The 22949-nt window shown below is 46.3% G+C and overlaps 1 protein-coding gene across 4 annotated transcripts; it reads left to right on the forward strand.

Moving 5' to 3' along the window:
• The first annotated feature begins 141 nt into the window (after nt 1-141).
• LOC147119685 (targeting protein for Xklp2-B-like) lies at nt 142-19602 on the forward strand. Of its 4 annotated transcripts, none has more exons than XM_085985193.1 (8): nt 142-242; nt 735-877; nt 3016-3121; nt 8440-8534; nt 10961-11100; nt 14281-14429; nt 17857-18034; nt 18895-19602. In XM_085985193.1, the coding sequence occupies exons 5-8, from the start codon at nt 10992-10994 to the stop codon at nt 18945-18947; spliced, it is 489 nt and encodes a 162-aa protein (XP_085841319.1). In that variant the 5' UTR covers nt 142-242; nt 735-877; nt 3016-3121; nt 8440-8534; nt 10961-10991; the 3' UTR covers nt 18948-19602. The 4 variants fall into 4 exon arrangements, with proteins under 4 accessions (XP_085841319.1, XP_085841320.1, XP_085841318.1 ...); XM_085985194.1 differs by lacking the exon at nt 142-242 and adding an exon at nt 255-317 and having other exon boundaries at nt 8374-8534; XM_085985192.1 differs by lacking the exon at nt 142-242 and adding an exon at nt 255-317.
• The last annotated feature ends 3347 nt before the right edge of the window (nt 19603-22949 follow it).

Below are 22949 nucleotides of genomic sequence, written 5' to 3' on the forward strand. Positions count from 1 at the left end.
ATTTAAGAGGCCAAATTTTAATTTGATTAATCGGGTTATTTAAAGGGTTTATTTGTTTAAGGGTTTATTTTTGGGTTTATATAAAAGAGGTGACAAGATGCTGTCTCTCAATCAGCACGGACACCCATTGGACGAGAAAAATGCTGACGTCACTGGTCACAAGGATTTGATTAAAGCTGAGGTTTGATTGGTCAACGCACGGTTAGAGTCCCGTATAAAGCAGAGCTGTGGGCTGAAGAGAGGTAAGAGATGCTCAGCAAGGTTTGATTTGATGTTCTCTGGAAGTAGTTTCTGGGGTTACAGAAGAGCAAGTTTTCGTGAGCGGGCGATTGTTTCTCTCTCCCTGCTCTGTTTGTTTTCCTTCTGTCTTTAGTTGGGAACCAAAAAGTTTCGGGTTGAAGCTGGAGCAGTTTCTGTGCTGATGATGTTTGAGATAGTTGCTGTAATCTCTTATTTAATTATTTATAAGCCGCTGGTTAACCGGCGTGTTTGGTTTTCCTGGTCTCGGCTGCTTGATTCCTTCTGATTTAGGCTAAGCCTCTTTTTGCAAGCTACGCGGCCGGGAGTTCAGCGCTGCAATCAGAAGAACATAAAAAGGTCACTTGGCCCCTCGAGCCTCCTCTGCCATTTCTGAACCTCCTTCACACTTTCCTTTATTTGCTGCCACATTACCGTGTCTTCAAGATATGTTAATGGCCATTCCTAACTCAGCTGATTGTCTCCTTCTGATGCAGATCCGATTAAATCTGTCATTCGGTGTAAAACTAGCAGATATGGAGTGGTGCCAAAATCAATTTACCTTGTAAACCTTGGAGATGTGGCGTTCCAAAGGCTGTGGTGAGCCCGCTGATTGAACGGGAAGAACTCTGCGATTCCGGTAAGTTGCTTTTTCTTTCTACTCACTCGGTCTCTGAAATCCAGATGTTTGGGAGATCCCTGGTTTAGCGGCCGAGTCTGGAGAAGGTTCACTCGGTTTCCTGGATGTTTCATGTCTCTTGACTATTTAAAATGATCTCTTTTGTAATGGTGTTAAGAATCTTAAACTTTCATTCATGTAGCGTCTTTCATGACCTCGACGTCCCAAAGCACCTTGTGCCCAATAAGACATTAAGTGTAGTCACTTAAGTTGTGATGTGAGCGTGGAGATTAATCTGTCCAGATCTAATGGCTTGCCCCACATCTTTCCAGTCTCTAATCTTACTCTGGGTTTGTAGAGATGAACTAGATGTGAGTAGAATTTTTACCTTGCCAGTTGGGTGTTGGAGGGGCCCTTGCTCTCGAGCTGTGACGGGGCACTAGTTCACTTGCTGGGCCTTAACGGTTTGTTAAATTTGGAAAATACTTTGCAAACTTCTGTGAAATATATCAAGGTATTGTACCATTTAATTTTTAATCAAACTGGGTCAGAGGAATTAGAAAACAAATTAAACCCGGTCCATCTGCAACTCGGTCATGATGGGTGGAGTTTAATGCCCACTTTACTGATCAACTTGTGTCGAGCTGTGGTTCTGCTGGAACCACCCACACCTGAAGGTTATGGGTTAATTCCCGTTAGACACTTGAGCATAAAAAAATCTAGGCTGAGACTCCAGCGCAGGACTGAGTGCTGCATTGGCTGGAGGGTGAGATGTTGAACCGAGGCCCTGTCTGCTCTCGGAGATTTAAAAGATTCTAACAGTGGTTGAAGAGCAGGGACTTCTTCCTGATGTCCTGGCCAATATTTATCCTCAATCAGTATCACTAAAGCAGATTATTTGGGCACTATCATTGTGGGAGCTTGCTGTGTGCAAATTGGCTGCTGCGTTTCCCACACTACGACAGTGACTCCACTTCAAAAGTACTGCTTTGGCTGTAAAGCGCTTTGAGACGTTTGGCGGTCGAAGAGGCGCTATACTGATGCAAGTCTTTATTTCAGAAGAAAATCTGAACTTTGACCAGAACCGATGCTATAGGACAACAGGAAGAGGAGGAGGCAATTTAGCCCCTCGAGCAATATTCTGCCGTTCAATGAGATCATAGCTGATCTGTGACCTAACTCATTCCCGCCTTTGCCCCTTATCCCCGAATACCTTTTGATTAACACATCTGAGTTAAATTTAACATTTGCGCTATCAATTGTTTGCGGATGAGTTCCCAAATTCTACCGCCCTGTGTACTGTCATCTCTCCGAATAATGTTTCACTTTTTGCACCGAATCTGGTACTGCCGGATTAGACACTTTCGATGTGAAGTTTACTTTTCAAACTTTGCCCCGCCTCTGTGTCGGTGACCGACCCGGCTATTCACGTGGGCCACTCGAGTGATCTTTCCAATCCAGGCTCTCGGGAGTCTGGGCTCACAACCGCCAGGCTGGGTTCAAATTACTGCCGTGAACAGACCGAGCCCGGAGAGTGTTCAACTTCTCACTGGGACCTAACCCACTGCCTGCCGCAGTCTCTGGGCTGGAAGTTCCCGGAGGATTATAACCGGCTGGGTTAGAATGAAATGTCATCCTTTGCTGAAGTGGTTTGGGAGAGAATGAGGAACTGTTCTGACTCGGGTTATTGTCTCTCTGACGCTGGGCTGGGATCCCTTTCAAGGCTTGTGATGCAGGATGTGTCTATCGTAGAATCCTCTTACAGCGCAACTTCTGCTCTTGTGACCGACAACCTGAGATGCCCCGTGAGCGCCCGCCGTTTAAACCTAATAACGAGTTAGGAATGGGTCTGTTTGGTGCTTGTATACATGCTCCTAAAATCAAGCGAACCCGAGGGAGTGATTTTCAAGGTTTGGGGGCCGAGGATTTACCCCGTTCCTTTATTAACCGCTCCCCCTCTGTACAAGGAAGGGCTGCGAATTCCTACTCCGGGGAGTGTCTCTTGTGGGATCGAGGGCTCAATCCAGACTCGGATCCTGGAGTTTGTGTGAAAATGGCTGTAGACTGCTTAGAATACCGGCTTGGCCTCAGTATCACAATTTAAGAGCTCTGACCGCCCCACCTCCTAAACTCCTGCCTTTCTCCTCCTGTCTCTGCAGAGGGCGGAGCGTCGAGCGCTGGAATCTCCACCAATCCCCCGAACACGGTAAATTCGCTGGCGGCCAGGAGACGGTCCGCTGCTGAGGGTCTGGCCCAGCCTCTGGGGTAAGTAATGCCGAGTCTCCCTCAACCTCCAGTGGCGGAGTCCTTTAGATTGGCCGTGTCACCATTCAGGCTCCGCGTTGGCCGTGAAGACCAGGCTCAAAGTGAGGAATGAGTTCGGGTTTCCAGGAATTATCCAGCATCTCTGAAGACCCTGCCTGATACGATCCGGCTTGTCTGTGCTCCCTCTCCGCCGACCGGTGACTACCGAAGGATTGGTGATTAGCTTCGTTGAATTGGGGTTCGAACTAGTTTCAACATAGATTTTAGGGGGATTGTTGCTGCCAGAAATGTAACATAGCATTAATTTAAAAAGCAGACCCTCCAAGGTAGTAATCTCTGGATTATTCCCAGTGCCACGTCCTAGTGAGCAGAAATGGGAAGTGAATGAATGGCTAGCGACATGGTGCAGGAGGGAGGGCTTCAGATCCCTGGGACATTGGGAGCAGTTCTGTAGCGGGAGGGGCCTGTTCAAGAAGGCCGGCTTGCACCAGAACAAAGCTGGGACCAATACTTCTGGACAAGTTAGTCAATGTTGGGAAGGTTTAAACTAATTCGGCAGGATGGTTGGGTACCAATATGTAGTATTTATAAAGTAGAAATAAGATGTACACGACTGAGTTCTAGTTAGAAATACAGAATTGGGTGGGATCATAGACAATAAAGTCCAAGTTCGATTTGGAGTGCATGTGTGCACAGGTTGGTGAGCTGCAGGCGCAAAAAACCGCGAATATGATGTGGCACTAACGAGAACTGGCTCAATGAGGATTGGATGCTTCATATGGTGGTTCCAAAGTCTTCAGGAGATGGGGAGGGGACCAAGCACGAGGGGTAGCGGTTTTGATCGAGGGAAATATTCTAAATGTCCTTGAGGATCAAAGGCAGAATCTTTGATTTGTAGTTGAGAAAGTGTGGAGATATTGGGCTACTTGGGGTATTTTATAGGCCATTAAATAGTGAAGGAGATACATGGGCAGATTTTTCAAAAACTAGAGATGCATGAACGATAGTAGTGATAATGGGAGACATTAACTCCCTCTATGAAATGGGGCTGTGATTTTTCAAGGAGGGAATTCGGGTGTGCTCAAGAGAAATTTATTGATCAGTAGGTTATTAGCCAAAGAGGAAAGGAGGCATTGCTGGATGTAGTCCTGGAACTAACTCGATCAATTGGCAATGTAACATTTGGAGAGCATCTCGAATATTTATCATAGTATGGTAAGATTTAGTCCAGTTATGGAGGGCTATTTTCAGTGAATTGATTAGGATCTGGCCCGGGTAAATTGGAGTTGCAAGACTTGATGTCAGACATGACAAACCATGAGGGTGAAACCAATCGACTGCAACAAGAGATAGAAAGGCTAGCAGAATAGGCTGGCAAGTGGCAGATGGAATTTAAGTGAGGTGATGCATTTTGGCAGAAGGAACAGGGAGCGGCAATATACACTTAAGGGCGCAACTTTAAAGCATGCAGGGACAGGGTGACCTGGGAGTTAATGTGCATAGGTCCGTGCAGGTGGCAGGACACATGAGATCTTGGGCTTAATAGAGGTATTCAGTACAGAAGTGAAGAAGTTATGCTCGGCCTTTATAAAGCACTGGTTAGGCCACAACGGGAGTATTGCATCCAGTTCTGGTCACCACATTTTAGGAAGGATATGAAAGTATTGAAGGAAGGGGAGGTGGGGTGGCTGTTAATAAAGGAAGGAATCACTAATAGAGAAATGATATTGGGTCAAAAGATCAGGATAATGAAACAGTTTGGGTGGAGGTAAGGAATAATAAGGGGGGGAAAAAACACTAGTGGGTGTAGTCTATAGGCCTCCGAACAATGGCAACTCTGTTGGATGGAGTATCAATCAGGAAATAGTTGAGGGTTGTAATAAGGGAACATCTTTAATTATGGGGGATTTTAACTATCATATTAATTGGACAAATCAAATTGGGCAGGGCTGCCTTGAGGATGAGTTCATTGAGTGTATTAGGAATGGGTTTCTTGAGCAGTATGTAACTGAACCGACCAGGGGGCAAGCAACCTTAGATCTGGTCCTGTGTAACGAGACAGGCTTAATTAAAAATGTCCTAGTAAAGGATCCCCTTGGAATGAGTGACCATAACATGGTTGAATTCCATATTCAATTAGAGGGTGAGAAGGTTGGATCTCAAACAAGCGTGCTAAGCTTGAATAAAGGAGACTATGAAGGTATGAGAGCGGAATTGAGTAGAGTGGATTGGGAAAATTGATTAAAGGGTAAGAGGATACATGATCAGCGGTTTACATTTAAGGAGTTATTTTACAACTTCCAAAAAATATATATTCCACTGAAGAAAAGGGTGTAAAAGAAAAGACAGCCATCCGTGGCTAAGTAAAGAAATTAAGGATAGTCGACAAAAAAACAAGGGCATATAACATAGCCAAATCTAGTGGGAGGATTGGGAATACTTTAGAAGACAGCAAAAAATAACACTGATTAAGAAAGGGAAGATAGATTATGAAAGTAATTTAGCAAAAAATATAAACAGATAGTAAGAGTTTTTATAGTTATATAAAAAGAAAAAGGGTGGCTAAAGTAAATGTTGGTCCCTTAGAGGATGAGACCAGGAAATTAATGGTGGGAAATATGGAGATGGCAAAAACACAATGAATATTTTACAGTAGAAGACACTATGAATATTCTAACACTGGACAAACAGGGGACTAAAGGGGGGGGGGAGGAGCTAAACACGATCAAAATCACTAAGGAAGTGGTACTCGGTAAAATAATGGGACTCAAGGCGGATAAATCACCTGGACCTGATGGCTTACATCCTAGGGTCTTGAGGGAAGTGGCGGTAGGGATTGTGGATGCATTGGTAATAATTTTCCAAACTCCTTGGACTCGGCAAAGGTCCCGGCAGACTGGAAAACTGCTAATGTAACACCCTTATTTAAAAAGGGCAGTAGACAGAAGGCTGGAAATTATAGACTGGTTAGCCTAACATCTGTGGTAGGTAAAATTTTGGAGTCCATTATTAAGGGGACAGTAACAGGACATTTGGATAATCATCATTTAATAGGACAAAGTCAGCATGGTTTTATGAAGGGGAAGTCATGTTTGACAAATTTGCTGGAGTTCATTGAGGAAGTAACGTATAGGGTGGATAAAGGGCAACCAGTGGACGTAGTGTATTTAGACTTCAAAGGCATTTGACAAGGTGCCACACAAGATTATTGCTTAAGATAAAAAATCACGGGATTGGGGGTAATATTCTGGCATGGATAGAGGATTGGCTATCTAACAGAAGGCAGAGTTGGATAAATGGTTCATTCTCAGACTGGCAATCAGTAACTAGTGGTGTTCCACAGGGGTCAGTGCTGGGTCCCCAACTCTTTACAATCTATATTAACGATTTGGAGGAGGGGACCGAGTGTAACATATCAAAGTTTGCAGATGATACTAAGATGGGAGGGAAAGTAGTGTGAGGAGGACATAAAAAACCTGCAAGGGGACATCGACAGGCTAAGTAAATGGGCAGAGATTTGGCAGATGGAATACAATACTGCAAAGTGTGAGGTTATGCACTTTGGCAAGAAAAATCATAGAGCAAGTTATTATCTTAATGGCAAGAAACTGGAAAGTACTGTAGTACAAAGGGATCTGGGGGTCCTGGTGCACGAAACTCAAAAGGTTAGTATGCAGGTGCAGCAAGTGATTAAGGCGGCCAATGGAATGTTGGCTTTCATTGCTAGGGGGATAGAATATAAAAATAGGGAGGTATTGCTTCAGTTGTACAAGGTATTGGTGAGACCGCACCTGGAATACTGCGTACAGTTTTGGTGTCCATACTTAAGAAAGGACATACTTGCGCTCGAGTCTGTGCAAAGAAGGTTCACTCGGTTAATCCCGGGGATGAGGGGGTGGTCATATGAGGAGAGGTTGAGTAGATTGGGACTCTACTCATTGGAGTTCAGAAGAATGAGAGGCGATCTTATTGAAACATATCAGATTGTGAAGGGTTTGGATCGGGTGGATGCAGGGAAGATGTTCCCGATGGGTGAAACTAGAACGAGGGGGCATAGTCTTAGAATAAGGGGCTGCTCTTTCAAAACTGAGGAGGAACTACTTCACTCAGGGTGGTAGGTCTGTGGAATATGCTGCCCCAAAAAGCTGTAGAAGCTACATTACATAAATAAAAACAGAAATAGTTTCCTAGCAGTAAAGTGAATTAAGGGTTATGGGGAGCGGGCAAGAATTTGGACATAGTCTAGGTTCGGATCGGTCATGGCCCTGTGGGTAGCGGAGCGGGCCCAGGGGCCGTGTAGCCTGATCCTGCTCCTATTTCGTGTCTAATTCTGTTCGATTCAGGAGATGGTTCTGTGATAGTGGATTGGTGGTTAGGATAAGACCAGCCATGATCTTATTGAATGGCGGAGCAGGCTCGTGGGGCTGATTGGCCTACTCCTGCTCTTATTTCTTATGTTATGTACAGACGAGATTTACCGGGATGAGTAATTGCAGTTACGTGGATAGCGAAGCTGGGGCGGTTCTCCTTGGAGCCGAGGAGGCTAATCGGCTGTTTAATAGTGTTTAAAATCAAAGGGTTTAGAGAACTTCTTACAATGGCTGAAGGGTAGCTCACGAGGGCACAGATTTAAGGTGATTGGCAAAAGAACCAAAGGCGACATGAGAAACTTTACGAGTGGTTAGTCTTTGGCATGCACTGCCTGCTGTGATGGTGGATGCCGACTGAACAGTAGCCTTAAAGGGAACTGAATAAATGCTTGCAGGGGATAAAAGTGCATGGATTGCACGCCGAAAGAACAGGCGCAGACTCTCACTACTCTCTGGATATCGTGACTGTCGGCCTTGCTCTGGCGGCTCCTCACTTCACATTTCACTGGCTGCAAGTGGAACAGTCAGCTCGAATGCTGTTTGAAGACTCGCCTTGTTCATTCAGCCTGGTTACATCCCGGGAGCCGGGGCTATGGTTCATTGAGCCTCTTTAAACTGTGGCCAGAAATCGGCTGGCTTCTCCCACCTGCCCAATTTGGTCTCCTTTTGAGAACTGGCTGGTCTTGGTCGTAATTTCTCCCACCGCCAGTTGCTCATATCTAGACATCACCAGCAAATTGTCCGGTAAATTTAAGCTCGAGTTCCTTTCCAGAACAGTGGCCGATTCACCAGGTAGTTAACTCCCACAGTCAGGACTAACTTAATGTGGTATTAATAACCAACAGGTTTCACTTGGTTCCATATAACGCTTCCTTATTTCAGCCTGAAGATGGTCTCCCTCTGATAAAGATAATTGGATGTTAAACGAATCGCCTTCTCTTCCGGCAGGCTTGCTGCAGCCCAACAATCGGGAGGTGCTCGAGGTCACGTGGTGATCCCCGGAGACCCAAGCTGACTCTGCCTCGAACTCCCACAGTTCTCAAGTAAGTTGCAAACACGTCGGTCCGAACTGGGCTTGTTCCTTCAGTGTCCAGCTTCCCCATGACTTGACTTTTTAGGGCGGTGCCTTTTAACCGAGAATCCGAATCAGTGGGATAAATGCATAGCTCCTGTTGCAACTGTTCTTTCTCACGGTCGCGGGTCTGATGGGGGCCAGGGAAAGATTGCCTTGTATCCCTTGGTAATAGTTGGGCTAGAGCCCTGCATACAGCTTTGGGGTCGCCATTAAAGGAAATGTGATTGCACTAGAGAAGGTACAAGGGGATTTACCAGGATGTTGACAGGACTGGAGAACTTTAGCAATGAGGAATGATTGGATGGGCTGGGGTGGTTTGCATTGAGGTGTATAAACTGGGGTCTAGGTAGTGGATAGGACGGACCTATTTCAGTTGGAGGTCAATAACTAGAACAGATTGAAAGTCGTCTTTAGAGGTGTTTAGAAATGTTCACCGAGGGTGGTGGGGTGGGGGGGCCTAGAACTCGCTACCTGAGGGTGGTAGAGGCAGAGACCCTCATCGCATTACATAGTACTTGGATATGCACAAAGTGTAGTAACCTGTAACGATACGAACCAAAAGATGGAAAGTGGGATTAGACTAGATGGCTATTTCGACATGATGGGACGAATGGCATCCTTCTGTACCGTAAACTTCCGATTGTGATTTCCATCAATCCCGATTGACCACATTGAGCCTCTATCTGCTGTTGTCACCCGTGCTAACTGCTCTCCTGTCAAATCAAACCTCGAGTTTCGTATTTGCCTCGGATTCATCAGGATTAGTTAAGTGAAGTCATGCCGCCCAAAAGTCAGTGTCCGGATATCGCCTTCTGAGACCTGTGAATTCTAAATTCACGCTGCTTCTTGCAGTGATTCCCTGGGTTAAACGCACCACTTAATAATTAAAACCGATCGAAGCTTAATTCCGTAGTCTGGACCTGATTTCTACCGCTTCAGCGGAGTGTTGGACCATCAGGTGTCCCCACTATCCATTTTGAATAAGAGGTGGGGATGGGGAATGGCTGCAGTGTAGTGTCACCTCTGGTCTTGTAAATCTAAATCTGAGGCGTTGGCTCCCTGTCTGTTGTCCGTGCGTGAGGCTCAAACCCGCGCAGTTCAATTATCTAACCAGGAACTAGCGACCCTCCAGTGACTCTGGGGCCGAGGGGAAGTAGGACTGGGAATAGAAGTGACCATTGCAGACCTGGTGATTTTTGAAGTTCAGAGCCAGATTAGCTATCGCAGCCCCGCTAATGGGTGACTTGTGCTAAGGAAGCCGACAGGACTCCGAGCTGGTCTCGCTCACCCCGAAGGTTTGAGCCTTCACTCGATGCTGGAGGGCATTTTCCCTCCGAATAACCCTGAACTTAAACAGCCCGAGACCTGGCTAGAGGATGATCACCAGCTGACTCATGACTCCAGTGAAGCCCCCTATAGTTCAGGTCCTGGCACCTGTCCCAATTCCTGCTCACCTTGTAAATTACTGGGGTTGGGTTGCAAATTGAACCTGGATTTTCTTAGGAATTCGCCACCTTTGTGGGAGTGAGGCAGGGAGGAGACAGCTGCTGCTCAGTTGGGAGCAACCTCGCCTGAGTGAGAAGGTTGTGGTTTCAAGTCTCACTGCAAAAACCTGTACAATAATCGAGGCTGACACTCCAGTGCAGTACTGAGGGAGTGCTGCACTGTTGCTGGTGCTCACCTTTCAGATGAGACATTAAACCCAGGCCCTGTCTGTTCTCAGATGGACGTAAAATCTCCCATGGCACTAAAGCAGCAGGAGTTATCTGCGGTGTGCTGGCCAATATTCCATCAATCAACGTCAGTGAAACAGATATCTAAAAATACTGCAGATGCTGGAAATCTAAAATAAAAACAATGCTGGAGGTCAGGTAGCATCTGAGAAACAGATTTAACGTTTCATGTCGATGACCTTCCGTCAGTACTGGAAAAAAGCAGGAAATGGAAAAGATTTTTAAGCAACTGCAGGGGCTGGGAAAGTGGGGAGGGGATGAAAGAACAAAGGGGAAGGTCTGTGATGGGATACAAGGCAGGAGATGTTCAGATATTCAAGGCAAAAGGAGGTGGTAATGGGACAAGTTAAACAAAGTATCAGATTAAACATTATCTCGTCTATTTGTGGGAGCTTGTGTTCAGATTGGCTGGCACGTTTCCTACATTACGACAGTGACTACACTTCCAAGTTTTAAAGCATTTTGGGACGTGAGCTATATAAAACAGGTCTTAAAATAAACTTGCTTTCTTTTTCTTTGGAGAGCTTGAATTGTTGGTGCGAATCAAGTTCATGAAGAATAGACTGTCTAATTTGTAGTGTTGGCCAGCCTGCGTGAACTAACTGCCAACTCCGCTTTTCTGGGTGAACTAACCACATCTGTGCTTCCCTTTACCCCCTAGGCGGTCCAGGAGCCATGTATACTGGAGGCCAATGAGCTCGGAGGAGCGGGAAATGTCGACAATCGCTCGATTACAAAGGGAGACGGCAGAGCACAGGCGGCTCAACGAAGCAATGATGCATCTCGCGATTGCTGGCACAAGTAAACTGGTTGACTGCGCGTGGCTGATTTGGAAGAGATTCCAGGTGTCCCTTTTGTAGGGAGGTGTCTATAGCCAGTGTTGGAGAGATGAAATGCAAGTTTCATTAATGCTATTTCGTGAGGCTGACTTTAGATAGCCCACAGGCTATTTGTAACCCACTGAACTATGGGGAGAAGGCTGGTGTGTATGGGGTGCGTAGGTTGTATTGCCTTCTAAGTAATTCAGATTATGTTTCTACAACTGGAGCTCTACCTGCGATCATGTACAGAGTTCAATTTGATTCCCAACATTGTCCATTCTAAAAGCTCATTTTTCATGATTGCCACTGTCACCAGTTTCATCTGAGTCTGTTCTACAAGGGAAAGAATCCCGGACCATTAGCCAATTCCATCAGTTAGTTGATCAGAGGCTGATGGTCAGTATTTAACACAGCGGCAAGGCTAATAATTGGGTCCGTTTGAAGATCGGCTTCTTTAATCTGAGTTTGGAGTCACCAGTCGTCTGTATCTGTATTGTCTCTTCCACTCGGAAGTTTCTTCCCAGCAGGATGGCGTGGCACCAGATCCCTACTGAGCATCCCGGGGATGGATAGCGCTGAATGCTTTCACTGGCACTGAGTGACTTCAGAATGGCCTCAATTCCTTCTGGGGCCCTGGATCATTCTTCCTGTGCCGATAAATAAGGCAGTAGCCAAACGACACCGCTCCATTTTGTCTTGGGCTTTTAACTCCAGCTCATCCTTTCAAGTTCACTTCAGCTGCATCCCTGTTGGGTTGCGTCCAGCTCCACATTTGTTTAGGATCTTTGTCAGGAATACAGAATATGATTAATCCAGGTCCATCTTCTGGCTGGTGGCATGCAGTACACTTGGACCATCGGATCACGGTAAATCTATTAGGATAAATGATCGTCCACGAGAAAACATTGGGTGGGGGCTCCCACTATCAATGGCCCCCAGGATCTTGCCCAAGTGGTTATGTTTGTGAGGCAGTTCTATGCAGGAGCGGGCACATCACTGAGCCTGATCATCGCCATATTCCAATGTAGAGCTGCTGACATGTCAAGTGGTGTCCCTCGTGTTTCCCTCTTCTGAGATGGATGATGGCCAGTGAATTGCTGTCGTTGATGCTCTGCCAGAGTCCAGCAACTCTGCCCCAAGGCGTGAGACTGTCCTGGGCCTTAATCAGCACCACATAGGTGGCCCGTTTCTCAAGTTCTGGGAGAACTTGAATATTGACCTTGTGCCCTTCTGAGCTGCGTCACTTCAAACGCCCTCCTGTTAATTCTGAAATGGTCCCCTTGCTCTGCTGATGTATCCAGTTTTATAGAATGTTTCTTGCTGTTCGCCTTCACTTGCACTACAGCAACCTCTTCAGCTCCTGCTGTGGACTTTCCGTTAAGTGTTCAGAAAGTGATAATCCCGCAACTTTTAAATTTTGGGGGTGACTGGAGAAGTGATATCCCAAGTGGGAAGCAGGGAGATCCATGAGGAGAGACACCCAGATTTCCAATATGCATCTAAGATTCCACATGACAAACTATAGGTTGACTAAAAAAGGTTGAGATTGCATTATAGGCTGTGGAGCAAACAGGCTATTCGGCCCAACCAGTCCATGCTGGCATTTGTGCTCAACTTGAGCCTCCCCCTGTCTTTCGTCATCTAACTCTATCTGTAGCCCTCTATTCCCTTCTCCCTTAAGTACATCCATACTATTTGCTTCAACCACTCCCTGTGGTAGCGCGTTCCACATTCTCACCACTGAGTAAAGAAGTTTCTCCTGAATTCCCTATTTGATTTCTTGGTGACTCTCTTATATTGATGGCCTTTAATTTTAAAGACCTCTTGGGTCACTACTCAGCTGTCTCTTTCAAGAGAAAGGAGACCCAGCCTGTCCATCCTTTCCTCAAGCCAGCTAGTTATCCATTTTGCTACTTGTCCCCTGACTCTGCATTCTCTGGCCTTGTTCTGCATTCTCTGACTTTGTTCATCAGTCTCTTATGTAGTACCTTATTTGAAGGCCTTCTGCAAATCTAGATAAATTACACCTACTGCATCACCCTTGTCTGCTCTCCCTGTTGCCTCTTCAAAAAAATTCAGAGGTTGAACAAACAAGCTTTCCCTTTTGAAATCAATGTTGACTATTCCTTTTTTGGCGTTTCTAGATTTTCTGTTTTCTCCTTTAGTAGGTATTCCATTTATATTTCCTACCACCATTAAGCTGACTGGTCTATAGTTCCCTGGACATGTTCTATCTCTCCTTAAATATAGGTATATTAGCTAACCACCAGTCCTCTGGCACCACCATTTTTAACGAATTACTAAATATGTAGTATGAGCCTATCTCTTCCCTAGATTATTTTAAAATGTGCAGATGTAACCCATCTGAACCAGGTTTTTCCTTAGTTTGATTAGTTTATTTAATATCTCAATGCACATTTCTAATTTTGCCTTCTAGCATCATGTCCACCTGTTCTATCTCCCTGGTAAATATAGAAGCCAAGTAATTATTTAATTTCTGCCATCTCTCTATCACTGCCTGTGGTATTATCCTGTCCATCTTAGTGGCCCTATTCCCATTCCGACCTCCCTCTTTTAGCTTGTCTAAAATATTTCACTACATGTGCCTTGATTTAATTTCATAGTCCCTCTTTGCCTTCCTAATTGTTGACTTCTCTCCTAATCTCGTCGTATTCTCCCTTATGCTCTCCCCTTGCGGTCCACGTAATGTATGCCTCTTTCCTTACCCTCATTTTTCCCTTGTGGCTTTAATCATCCATGATATCTCATTAGTGTTCAGTTTGTCTTTTAGCAGAATCTCGAGACTGCGAGCTTGGGTGAAGGATACAGTGGGCACTTGCTAGTCAGGCTGAGGGTCAAAGGTGAGCATCGGGTCTTGTGGGCAGACTGGGGAAGGCCTGATGCCTTTCCCATCTTGAGTTAATCTACAGGAAGACATTGGATTCATCAATTCAATGTAAAAATGGCAAATTTGTAGCTGAAGCTGGGACCGGGTAAAGAGGTGCTTGTGTGTGTGTGGGGGGGGGGGGAAACCGGAGGGAATTTGGATGGAGCAGTGTCTGTTAAGTACCTATCGGTAGTGTGGATATGGCAAATGCGTGTTGGGTCTTTAAGCGGACTGAGCTATCCGATGCCGCCTTCAATCTTGTGATCTCCTCAGGTCAGAACATGAGGAATTCCATCCTGCTCACCAGGCCGATCAATATACAGCTCCACACACAGGCCAGCCGAAGGCCACCGGGAGTTCGGATCAGACCAAGAGTACAAACTGTCGCACTTCATCAAGGATCTCCGCAAGTACCGGCCTCGGTGAGTGAACACCGAGAACCACGGTAACATTTCACCATCCATTTAACGCTGAGAGGAATCCCAAGATACCTTGAGCCGTTTCTCATTAAAAGCCCTGATGCCTACATAAACAGGAGCAGGCTATTTAGCCTCTCGAACCTGTTCTGGTATGAGATCATGGCTGATCTCTGACCTAACTGCATTATATTCGCTTTTGCCCCATATTCCTTAGTACCTTTTGGCTAACGATCTATCCATCTTAGATTTAAAATTAACAATTGATCCCAGCATTAATTGCCGTTTACAGAAGTGTCAAACTTCTAACACTATTTTATGTCGAAGCGTTTACTAACTTCACCCCTGAATGGTGTGGTTCCAATAGGCTATGTCCCCTAGTCCTAGACTCCAACCAGGAGTAATAGTTTCTCTTTACCTTCAGTTCGCTTTTAACTTCGACCAAATCCACTTAACCTTAAATGCCAGCTAATACCACTCCTGTTTGTATAATTTCTCCGCGTAAGTTAACCCTTGGCAGTCAGGTATTCTGGTAAACCTACACTGCACTCCCTCCAAGGCCAAGCCAATATACGTACCCGTACGTACCAGATTTAGGAACAGCTTCTTTCCCAGGGCTGTCATCCTACTGAACTCCACAAATAAACTCTAAAGCCTGCACATCTGCCAATGCACTTTGTTATGATTATGCTTATGTTAATGTATTACAAGCCAAATGTATGTTGAATGTTTAAATGTCTTAATCTAAATGTACACTCTCTCGGGAACCACAAGCCTATATTTATTTGTACTGCACTTGTGCACTAACAATGACAATAAAAGTTGATTTGATATCCTTAAGGTGTGGTGCCCAGAACTGCTCAGTTCTCCAGGTGTAGTCTAACCAGGGCTTTGTCTAACAGTAGCATAACTTCTACCTCTTCCCCCTTGGTTAATCCTCGAGATATAAGACCAGCATTCATTAGCTATTTTTGATTTTCTGTAGCTGTCCGTGAAATTTTAATGATCTATGTACATGGCGGGAGGCCTTTCTCTCTTTATCTTCTACTTTTACTAGCTTTTCACCATTTGGAAAGTACTCTGATCTATCCTGCATCCAAAAGTGGATGACCTCACTTGCTTTGAAATCCATTTGCCACAGTTTTGCCCATGTGCCTTTCTATCTCATTTAGTTAATAAAGTGTGAATAGTTGAGGCCCAACACATTCCTGTGGGACACCACTAGTTACATCCTGCCAATTATCCCTACTGTCTCCTGCCACTCATCCAATTTCCTAACAAGGTTAATGATTTGCCTTTAATTCCATGAGCTTGAACTTTTAGCTAACAGTCTTGAGGAATTTATCGAATGCCTTTTGGAATTCCATAGACCCTCCTCCGACTCCACCTCCGTCAGGCATGACCTGCCTTTCACAGATCCATGTAGGCTTTCTGATCAGCTGCCACTTTTCAAATGTTTAGTCTCTGCATTCTTGGACTCTAGTAATTTCACAACAGGTGTTAGGCTAACTGCTCTAATTCCTGGTTTCACACTCCTTGAATAGCGAGTATCATGCAGTTTTCCCACTAAAGGAATAGTTGTTGAATCGAGAACAATTTGGAACATCATAGTTGGCGCATCTGGCATGTTCTTATCTGCTCCCTTTAAATCCCTGGGATGGGAGCCATTGGGTCACATAGTGCCATTACTGTTTGCTTTCATTGAGTCCATATTTCGTTGATGTCTGGCATTATTCAACATGGCCACCATTTCCGTATTTTCACTTATCGATTTTCAAGGGGGCGCATGTCACTCACGACCACCCGCTTTTTCCTAATATAAATGTAAATAATTGATTGGTGCCATACTCTGAGCAGATGAAGCCCATGCTGTAATTGAGTATAAGGAAATGGCAGACTTGCGAAATAATAAGAGGAAACTGTAGAATTAATTGGCTTTAAATCTAAGAATGGTGATGGGGGCTGAAGATTGACAAATCTCCACGGCATTAGTGGTAGATTGACTGAGCACTTGGAACACGGAGCCAGCATAGCGTTGTAAAGGGTAATTGATTTGCCTATTTTTCTTGGTCACGTTGTAGATGTATTTAAATGGAAATTAATTTAAAGGAGTTGGTGCATCTTGGTAAGGAAATGAGTCCACAATCCTTGGTAAACAAGAATTGAAATGCAGTAGAGGAGAATTTCTCGAACAGATTCTCAAATCAAAAGTAGCAACAGCACGGTCGGTTTAAGAGCGCATACAAACCAAACAGTGGGTTTTACTAGAAGCAAAGAATTGAAGAGCAGAAGTTCTGGTTAATTTGTATAGGACTTCTTGTACTGTACACGTGATCTCAATTGAAAAATGAGGCACTGGAGAAGGCTCATGGTGCAAGAAATTGCACGGATCAGGAAAGACTAGCTGGCTGGGGCTGAGGTGACAGATGTGTCTGCTTGTAGAGAACCCAAAACTAGATCATAAGATCGTCCCTAAGATTTCAAGAACTACTTGATAGAATGTGGAACTGGATACCACGAGGGTAGTTGAGGCAAATAGTATAGATGCATTTAAGGAGCAGCTACATTAACGAGGGAGAAAGGAATACAAGGTTCTACCCATGGAGTTGATGAACTAGGGTTGGAAGGAAGCTCTTGTGTAGCTTACAGCAGTAGGACCGAGCGGCCTGTTCCTGTGTTGGGGATTCTATGTAATTCTACGGATGTTATTTATATGGACTTCAGAAGGCGTTGGTTTACGGTTTCACGAAATAGACCGTTGGCATAAATGAAAGCACATGGAAAAGGAGGCAGCCATTTGACATTGGTTAGCAGGCAGGAAACAGTCGGGCTACTGGACATGTACTCCAATTGGCAGGTTGTGACTGGCGGTTCCCCTAGGGAATCCGTACTGGGGCGTCAGCTTTTCACTTACAATGAGTTGGATGAAGGAATAGAGATCCGTATATCCAAGTTTGTTGACGAGAGCAAGTTTAATGGTGCAGTTAGTAGTGTAGGTGTTAGCAGCAATTTTCAAAAGGCCGCTGATCGAGCAAAACTGTGGCCAGATGGAGTTTAATGTAGGGAAGTGAGGTCATCCACTTTAGACCCTGAGGAACTTTGATCCGAGTATTTTTATAAATGGTCAGCTAGGAACTGAAGGAGTAGAGATTGAGGCACATGAGCAGATCATTAAACTAGTGGACAGGTACAAAATAACTTTACAAGGCTATGGGATGTTGGGCTTCCTCGAGTGAAGGCCATCAGTGGAAGTACTTGGTTGTACAGAGCTCTGTTTGGACCACCTCTGGAGAACTTGGTTCAGTTCTGGGCAACGCGCCTCGGGAAGGATGTATTGGGCTTGGAGAAGGTGCAAGACATTGTATGCATTGATATCAATCCTGGGATTGGCAGAGTAGATTGAGATTCTGCACTAACGCTACTGTCATTCCAGACACACACAACCAGAGGATGCACCGTGCCAAGGCCGTTCAACTTGTCTTGCCCCAGGAAAAGGGAGTGCAACGATGCGGCTCTCGGGCAGTATATCTCGATGGCAGAGTACATTGACGTGTTTGAACATCGCACACAAGCGAGAGGCGGCAAGCGGGCCAGGCGCCAGGAGACACCAGGTACTACAGTCGGCTCTTCTCCCGACCATTCTCGGAGGCCCTCTATCTTCGCCTCCACCCCCCCCCCACACACACACACTGCCTTCTCCGCGCTCTCTGCCCATAGTCTTCAATTCAGAAACCTTGAGAACCGATTTAAACGTTGATCCCCCCCCCCCCCCCCCCCCAAAAAAAAAAAACACTGGCCTGTTCGAGCATCTCTGGACACGCCCAGCTCTTGCTGCCCGACCCGAACAACGCGGTGCCCGAGCTAGTATCAGAATCTGCCGCTCTGACCAGGGCCCACGGCGGGGCTGTGCCTGTTAAGAAATGGCTTGAGGCCCAAGTATTTTTAGAGCCGGGAGGGGCCTCGCCAACTCCGGGCTGGATTTGAATCTGACCCCAGAGGTAAACTGACAGCGTCTGAGCTGTGAGACTCTGCCAACTAATGGCTCCCGGCTCTGGACATTGAGACCCAGGAATCGTCCGTTTGTTTCCCAACAGGACTGGGGGATTGGAGTTTCGTTCCCTGACGGGTTATTGGAGGGAGGTCGGGGATGAACGGGCCCGCACGCTTCCTCATTGTCAATCTGCTCTCTTTGTGCTATTAACGTACAAAGAACGGGATAAAGGGAAGCTTGTTTAAACTGGACTGAAATAACTGGGTGGGCGCGGTTAACCATCAAACCCTGGATTTATATCCCTTCTCCCAGCGGGTTGCGACATGAACGGGAAGATCTCGGGTCCTGCTGACTGACACGGTCTATCGCGGGCTGTCCGGGACACCAACTATTAGAGCGGGGCCGGGGTGAGTCCAGCTAGTCAGAAGTCACTGTCTTGAGACTGAATTCCGCGTTTCTCTTTCCCTCTGCACTTTACAGATGAACAAGGCGGGTTGAGGCTAAAGGGAGACTGTGAAAACCGGGATCAGTGAGCAGTCGAGAGCCGGAATTTCCTGATCAGTGTCCGTTTGTCGTTGCTCAGTCCGGTCTTATCCAAGGGCCTCCTTTGTGAAAACTCTTCCATGTTTTAGTTTTACTACTGCCGCCGGTATAATCCTCATCTTGCGGTCAGTGAATGATTCCGGTCCGGTTTAGTGTCTCGTCAAAACCCAACCAGGCAGCGGAACTGTTTTTTCTAAGCTGAAATTTTGAAAACGGGGCAGCGCCCGAGAGGTAACATTTTAAGACCGGGGTTTATTTCACTGCTCCAAGGTCACGCGGGGTCTCAGCGGGTCAGTGAAATTTTATTCATTCTTCAGACCGATCCGCCCTCCGCTGGCGCTCACCCGGCCGATTCGTCAGTCGCTGACCTTATTGGATCAGAAATGTTTAACTTTGTTTGAATAGTGATGCACGAGTCTCTAATCTGCAAGATTTGCTCTTCCTGACCCCCAGAGGGGAATCTTCCCCAATCCAAATCTCCTTTCCCTGTATCTGGTTTCGAAGATGCTGATGGCCGTTACTGCGGGACTGTGGTCCCAGGGGAGCCGGGCAGTAAGTGGCCAGGGATTGTCAAACTCGGTACATGTATGGATGTGGTTTTAATGTTTAATACTTGTCTGTACTTAATAAAGACCTTCCACGTAAGGTTCTGGTCTCCGGTGTTTGGATCTTGGACAGCCGAGCTTATTCCGGGTGAAGTGAAATTCGCTGTCGCAGGAATAGCAAATGAGACTGGGCCGGAGCTGGTTAAACTCTGAGTTAGATCGTGTTGTATTGCGAATATCCGGTGGTGCATTAACAGATTTCGGGAATGTCCAGTTTTGGAATAATGTGACTTTTTTTCCTGCCCCCCCTCCCTCCTTTCCTGCGGACCTGGCCTCATTAGGCCGCTCCTCCTGTTCACGGACTCGCCCCGCTGGCAATGGAGGCCCAGCCGATTCACCGAGTTTAATGGGCTAACTCAGGACTCGGGTCCCCAGTCCCAGCACGGTCAGTGTTCCATATTCAATCATCAGTCTGAACCGCTGCTGCCACCTGCCTTTAACCTTTAATAACAAAGCATTATTACCTCGAGTGCTGGACCTCCTTCTCCCACACACCCCCACCCCCCCCCCCCCGGCCCCCCGCTCCTTCTCATTATGTTGCAGGGTTTCACAGGGCTGGCAGCGTGCGTATGGTGTCATAAGCGCCCCACAAGTTCCAGCTTTCCACATGCAATGGTGCCCATCTGCTAGAAATTCACTTACGCTGGGACAGGGTTGGGCATTTATTGAGGTGTATAAAATTGAGGGGCCTAAAAGTGGATAGAAGAGGGGTCAGAAACCAGGGGAGACAGTTTTAAAGTAATTGGGGGAAGGCTTAGAGGGGATTTGAGGGGAAATGTCTTCGCCCAGAGGGTCGTGGGGGTCTGGAACTCACTGCCTGAAAGGGTGGTAGAGACAGGAACACTAAACACACTTTTTAAAAAGTACTTGGATGTGCACTTGGAATGCTGTAACCTGCAGGGCTACGGACCAAGAGCTGGGAAGTGGGATTAGGCTGGATAGCTCTTTGTTGGCCGGCACGGACACGATGGGCTGAAATGGCCTCTTTCCGTGCTGTAACTTTCTGATTCGCCCAACAACGGCCCAGCCAATACCCACAAAACCCTTGCGCCTTCTTGCAACTGCATAAGGCTTTAAATAATTGTTAAATACAAATTTTATAACTATTTACATTTGCTTACATTTAAAATTAGGTCAATTTTTTCCTGGTTAGTTTTTTTCTGTTTACATGGTAATACATTTTGAACCCGATTTACTTTTATTTCAGTGTTTAATTATTTTTGAGGATTTCTGTTTGCTTGTGGAGGGTTCCCTATGTAAATGGATTCCCATGAGCGCAATGGGAATCCCCCTTTGTCAATGGTTGGCCTGGCCCACGTGACCCCAGAGACGCTTGCGAACCTCCTGCGCCCCCTGGTGTGCGTGGGCCTTTATGCAGGTGGACCCCTGCCGGCCCAGCACCGCCAGATTCAAAACCCAGTCAAATGTGCCGGTATCGCATTTACCCTGACGATACGCAGTGGTACCCCTCGAACCTTCCTGACTGAGCTGTCACGCTGCTTGTCTGACATCAAGCATATGCTCAAACATTTTTCCTGTAATACTGGCCAGACTGAATCCCCAATCTGCGGTTGCCAACCCACTCCATCACTCCCCCTGACGGCTTTGAATGAGGCGGAACCAAACCGTTCGCAATCTCGGCGCCTTATTTGACTTTCATTTCATATAGCGCCTTCCGCTACCTCGGGACAGTCTAAAAGCGCTTTTGAGCTGTTGTATTGTAGAAAATGCGGCAGTCAATTTGCGCACCGCAATGTGATAATTACAAGATAATCCGTAAGTGATCTTGACTGAGAAATATTGACCAGGACACCGCGGATTACTCCCTCGTTCTTCAAAATGGTGCCATAGGATCATTTTCCGTCAAACTGAGGCCAGGCCCGCTCTCAGATGAACAGCACCTCCAACAGTGCAGCAATGCCTCAGTCCTGCACTAGAGTAGCAGCCTAGATTTGAACCCACAATCTTTTGACTATCCCAACTCTCAGCAAGCCCCCTTCACTCATCGCCCCTGTGACCTCTGATCTGCATTGGCTCCCGGTCTGGCAACGCCTCGATTTAAAATTCTCACCCTTGTTTATTAAAACCCCTCTGCTACCCTGAGATCTGTGCGCTCTTGTACACCCAATTTTTATCCTTCCACAATTGGCGGACGTGCCTTCAGTTGCCTAGGCCCTAAGCTTTGGAACACCCTCCCTAATCCCCTCCACCTTTCTGGTTATTTCTCATTGATTAAGCGGCTCCGTAAAACCTACCTCTTTGACCAAGCTTTTCTCACATGTCCTAATATTTCTGTGGCTCGAAGTCAAATTGTTTGATGCCACTCATGTGAAGCGCCTTGGGACCTTTGACTGTTATGTGCGCTATATAAAGGCAAATTGTTTTGACTTTAATGGCATTTGGGTCTCTTTATTTAAGGAGGGATATATTTGCATTGGAGGCAGTTCAGAGAAGGTTCTTTAAGTTAATTCCTGAGTTGAAGGGGTTGTCTTGAGAAATTTGAGCGGTTTGGGCCTATAATCGTTGGAGTTTACAAGAAAGATGTGATTGTGGCGGCGCCACCAAGGGTCTCAGAACAATTAGTAATAATCCCTTTAACTAGTGTAGTGCAGCTGCGGACTGCACCTTTAAACTGCCTGTTAACTACTGTATTGTGTTTTCCTGCACTCCACGTGATGACGCCAATCACGTGACCGCCAGTGGCGTGAAGAACGTCATGACGTCAGCTTCCAGAATCTTCCAGTAGTCGTCGAGTACCCAGCAAGCTGACTAGACCTGTGTACTGTTTCTCCTGTAGTTTCCCTGTTAACTTCGCTGTTCATTAAAACCTGTTGATTTGATTCATCGAGTCGAATACCTTTATTCAGATAGGAACCTCTGTTCCTACATTGGTGACCCCGATCTCGGCGGACAAATTTAGTCGAGGATGAACACGAACGCCATCGCCCTTAAACTGCTGCAGTTCTGGGAACAGCATCCAACAGCATGGTTTTTCCAGGCAGAAGCACCGTGCGCTCTCAGGGAGGTCACAGCGGATGTGACCCGTTATGTGGTTGCCGCTCTCGACAGTGCCGCCGCTCTCGACAGTGCCACGGCCTCGCGGGTCATCAGCATCCTTGGAAGCCCACCGGAGGAGGGCAAGTACGAAGTGCTTGAAGCCCGTTTGCTACAGGTATTTGATCTTGAGTCGGAGCGGGCACGCAAGCTTATTTCCATGCCCGGCCTCGGACTCAAAACCGTCAGAGCTGATGAGTCAAATGCTCACGCTGTTGGGCATGGAACTCCAATATTTTTTATTCCGTGAGCTTTTCCTCTGCCAGCTTCCCGAACCGGTTCAGGTGGCCTTGGCCAACACTGCCATCACAGACGGTGCTGAACTCGCTGCAG

This window comes from Somniosus microcephalus, chromosome 4 (assembly GCF_052327205.1).
Source record: "Somniosus microcephalus isolate GS21.2 chromosome 4, FLI_Smic_1.0, whole genome shotgun sequence".
Taxonomy (NCBI): Eukaryota; Metazoa; Chordata; class Chondrichthyes; order Squaliformes; family Somniosidae; genus Somniosus; species Somniosus microcephalus.

What these genes read in the sequence shown, in the direction of transcription:
- LOC147119685 (XM_085985193.1), top strand. Translation starts at nt 10,992, where the DNA reads ATGAGCTCGGAGGAGCGGGAAATGTCGACAATCGCTCGATTACAAAGG. An exon ending in TCTCGCGATTGCTGGCACAA is followed by an intron (nt 11,101 to 14,280) that starts GTAAACTGGTTG and finishes TGATCTCCTCAG; the next exon opens with GTCAGAACATGAGGAATTCC. An exon ending in CTCCGCAAGTACCGGCCTCG is followed by an intron (nt 14,430 to 17,856) that starts GTGAGTGAACAC and finishes CTGTCATTCCAG; the next exon opens with ACACACACAACCAGAGGATG.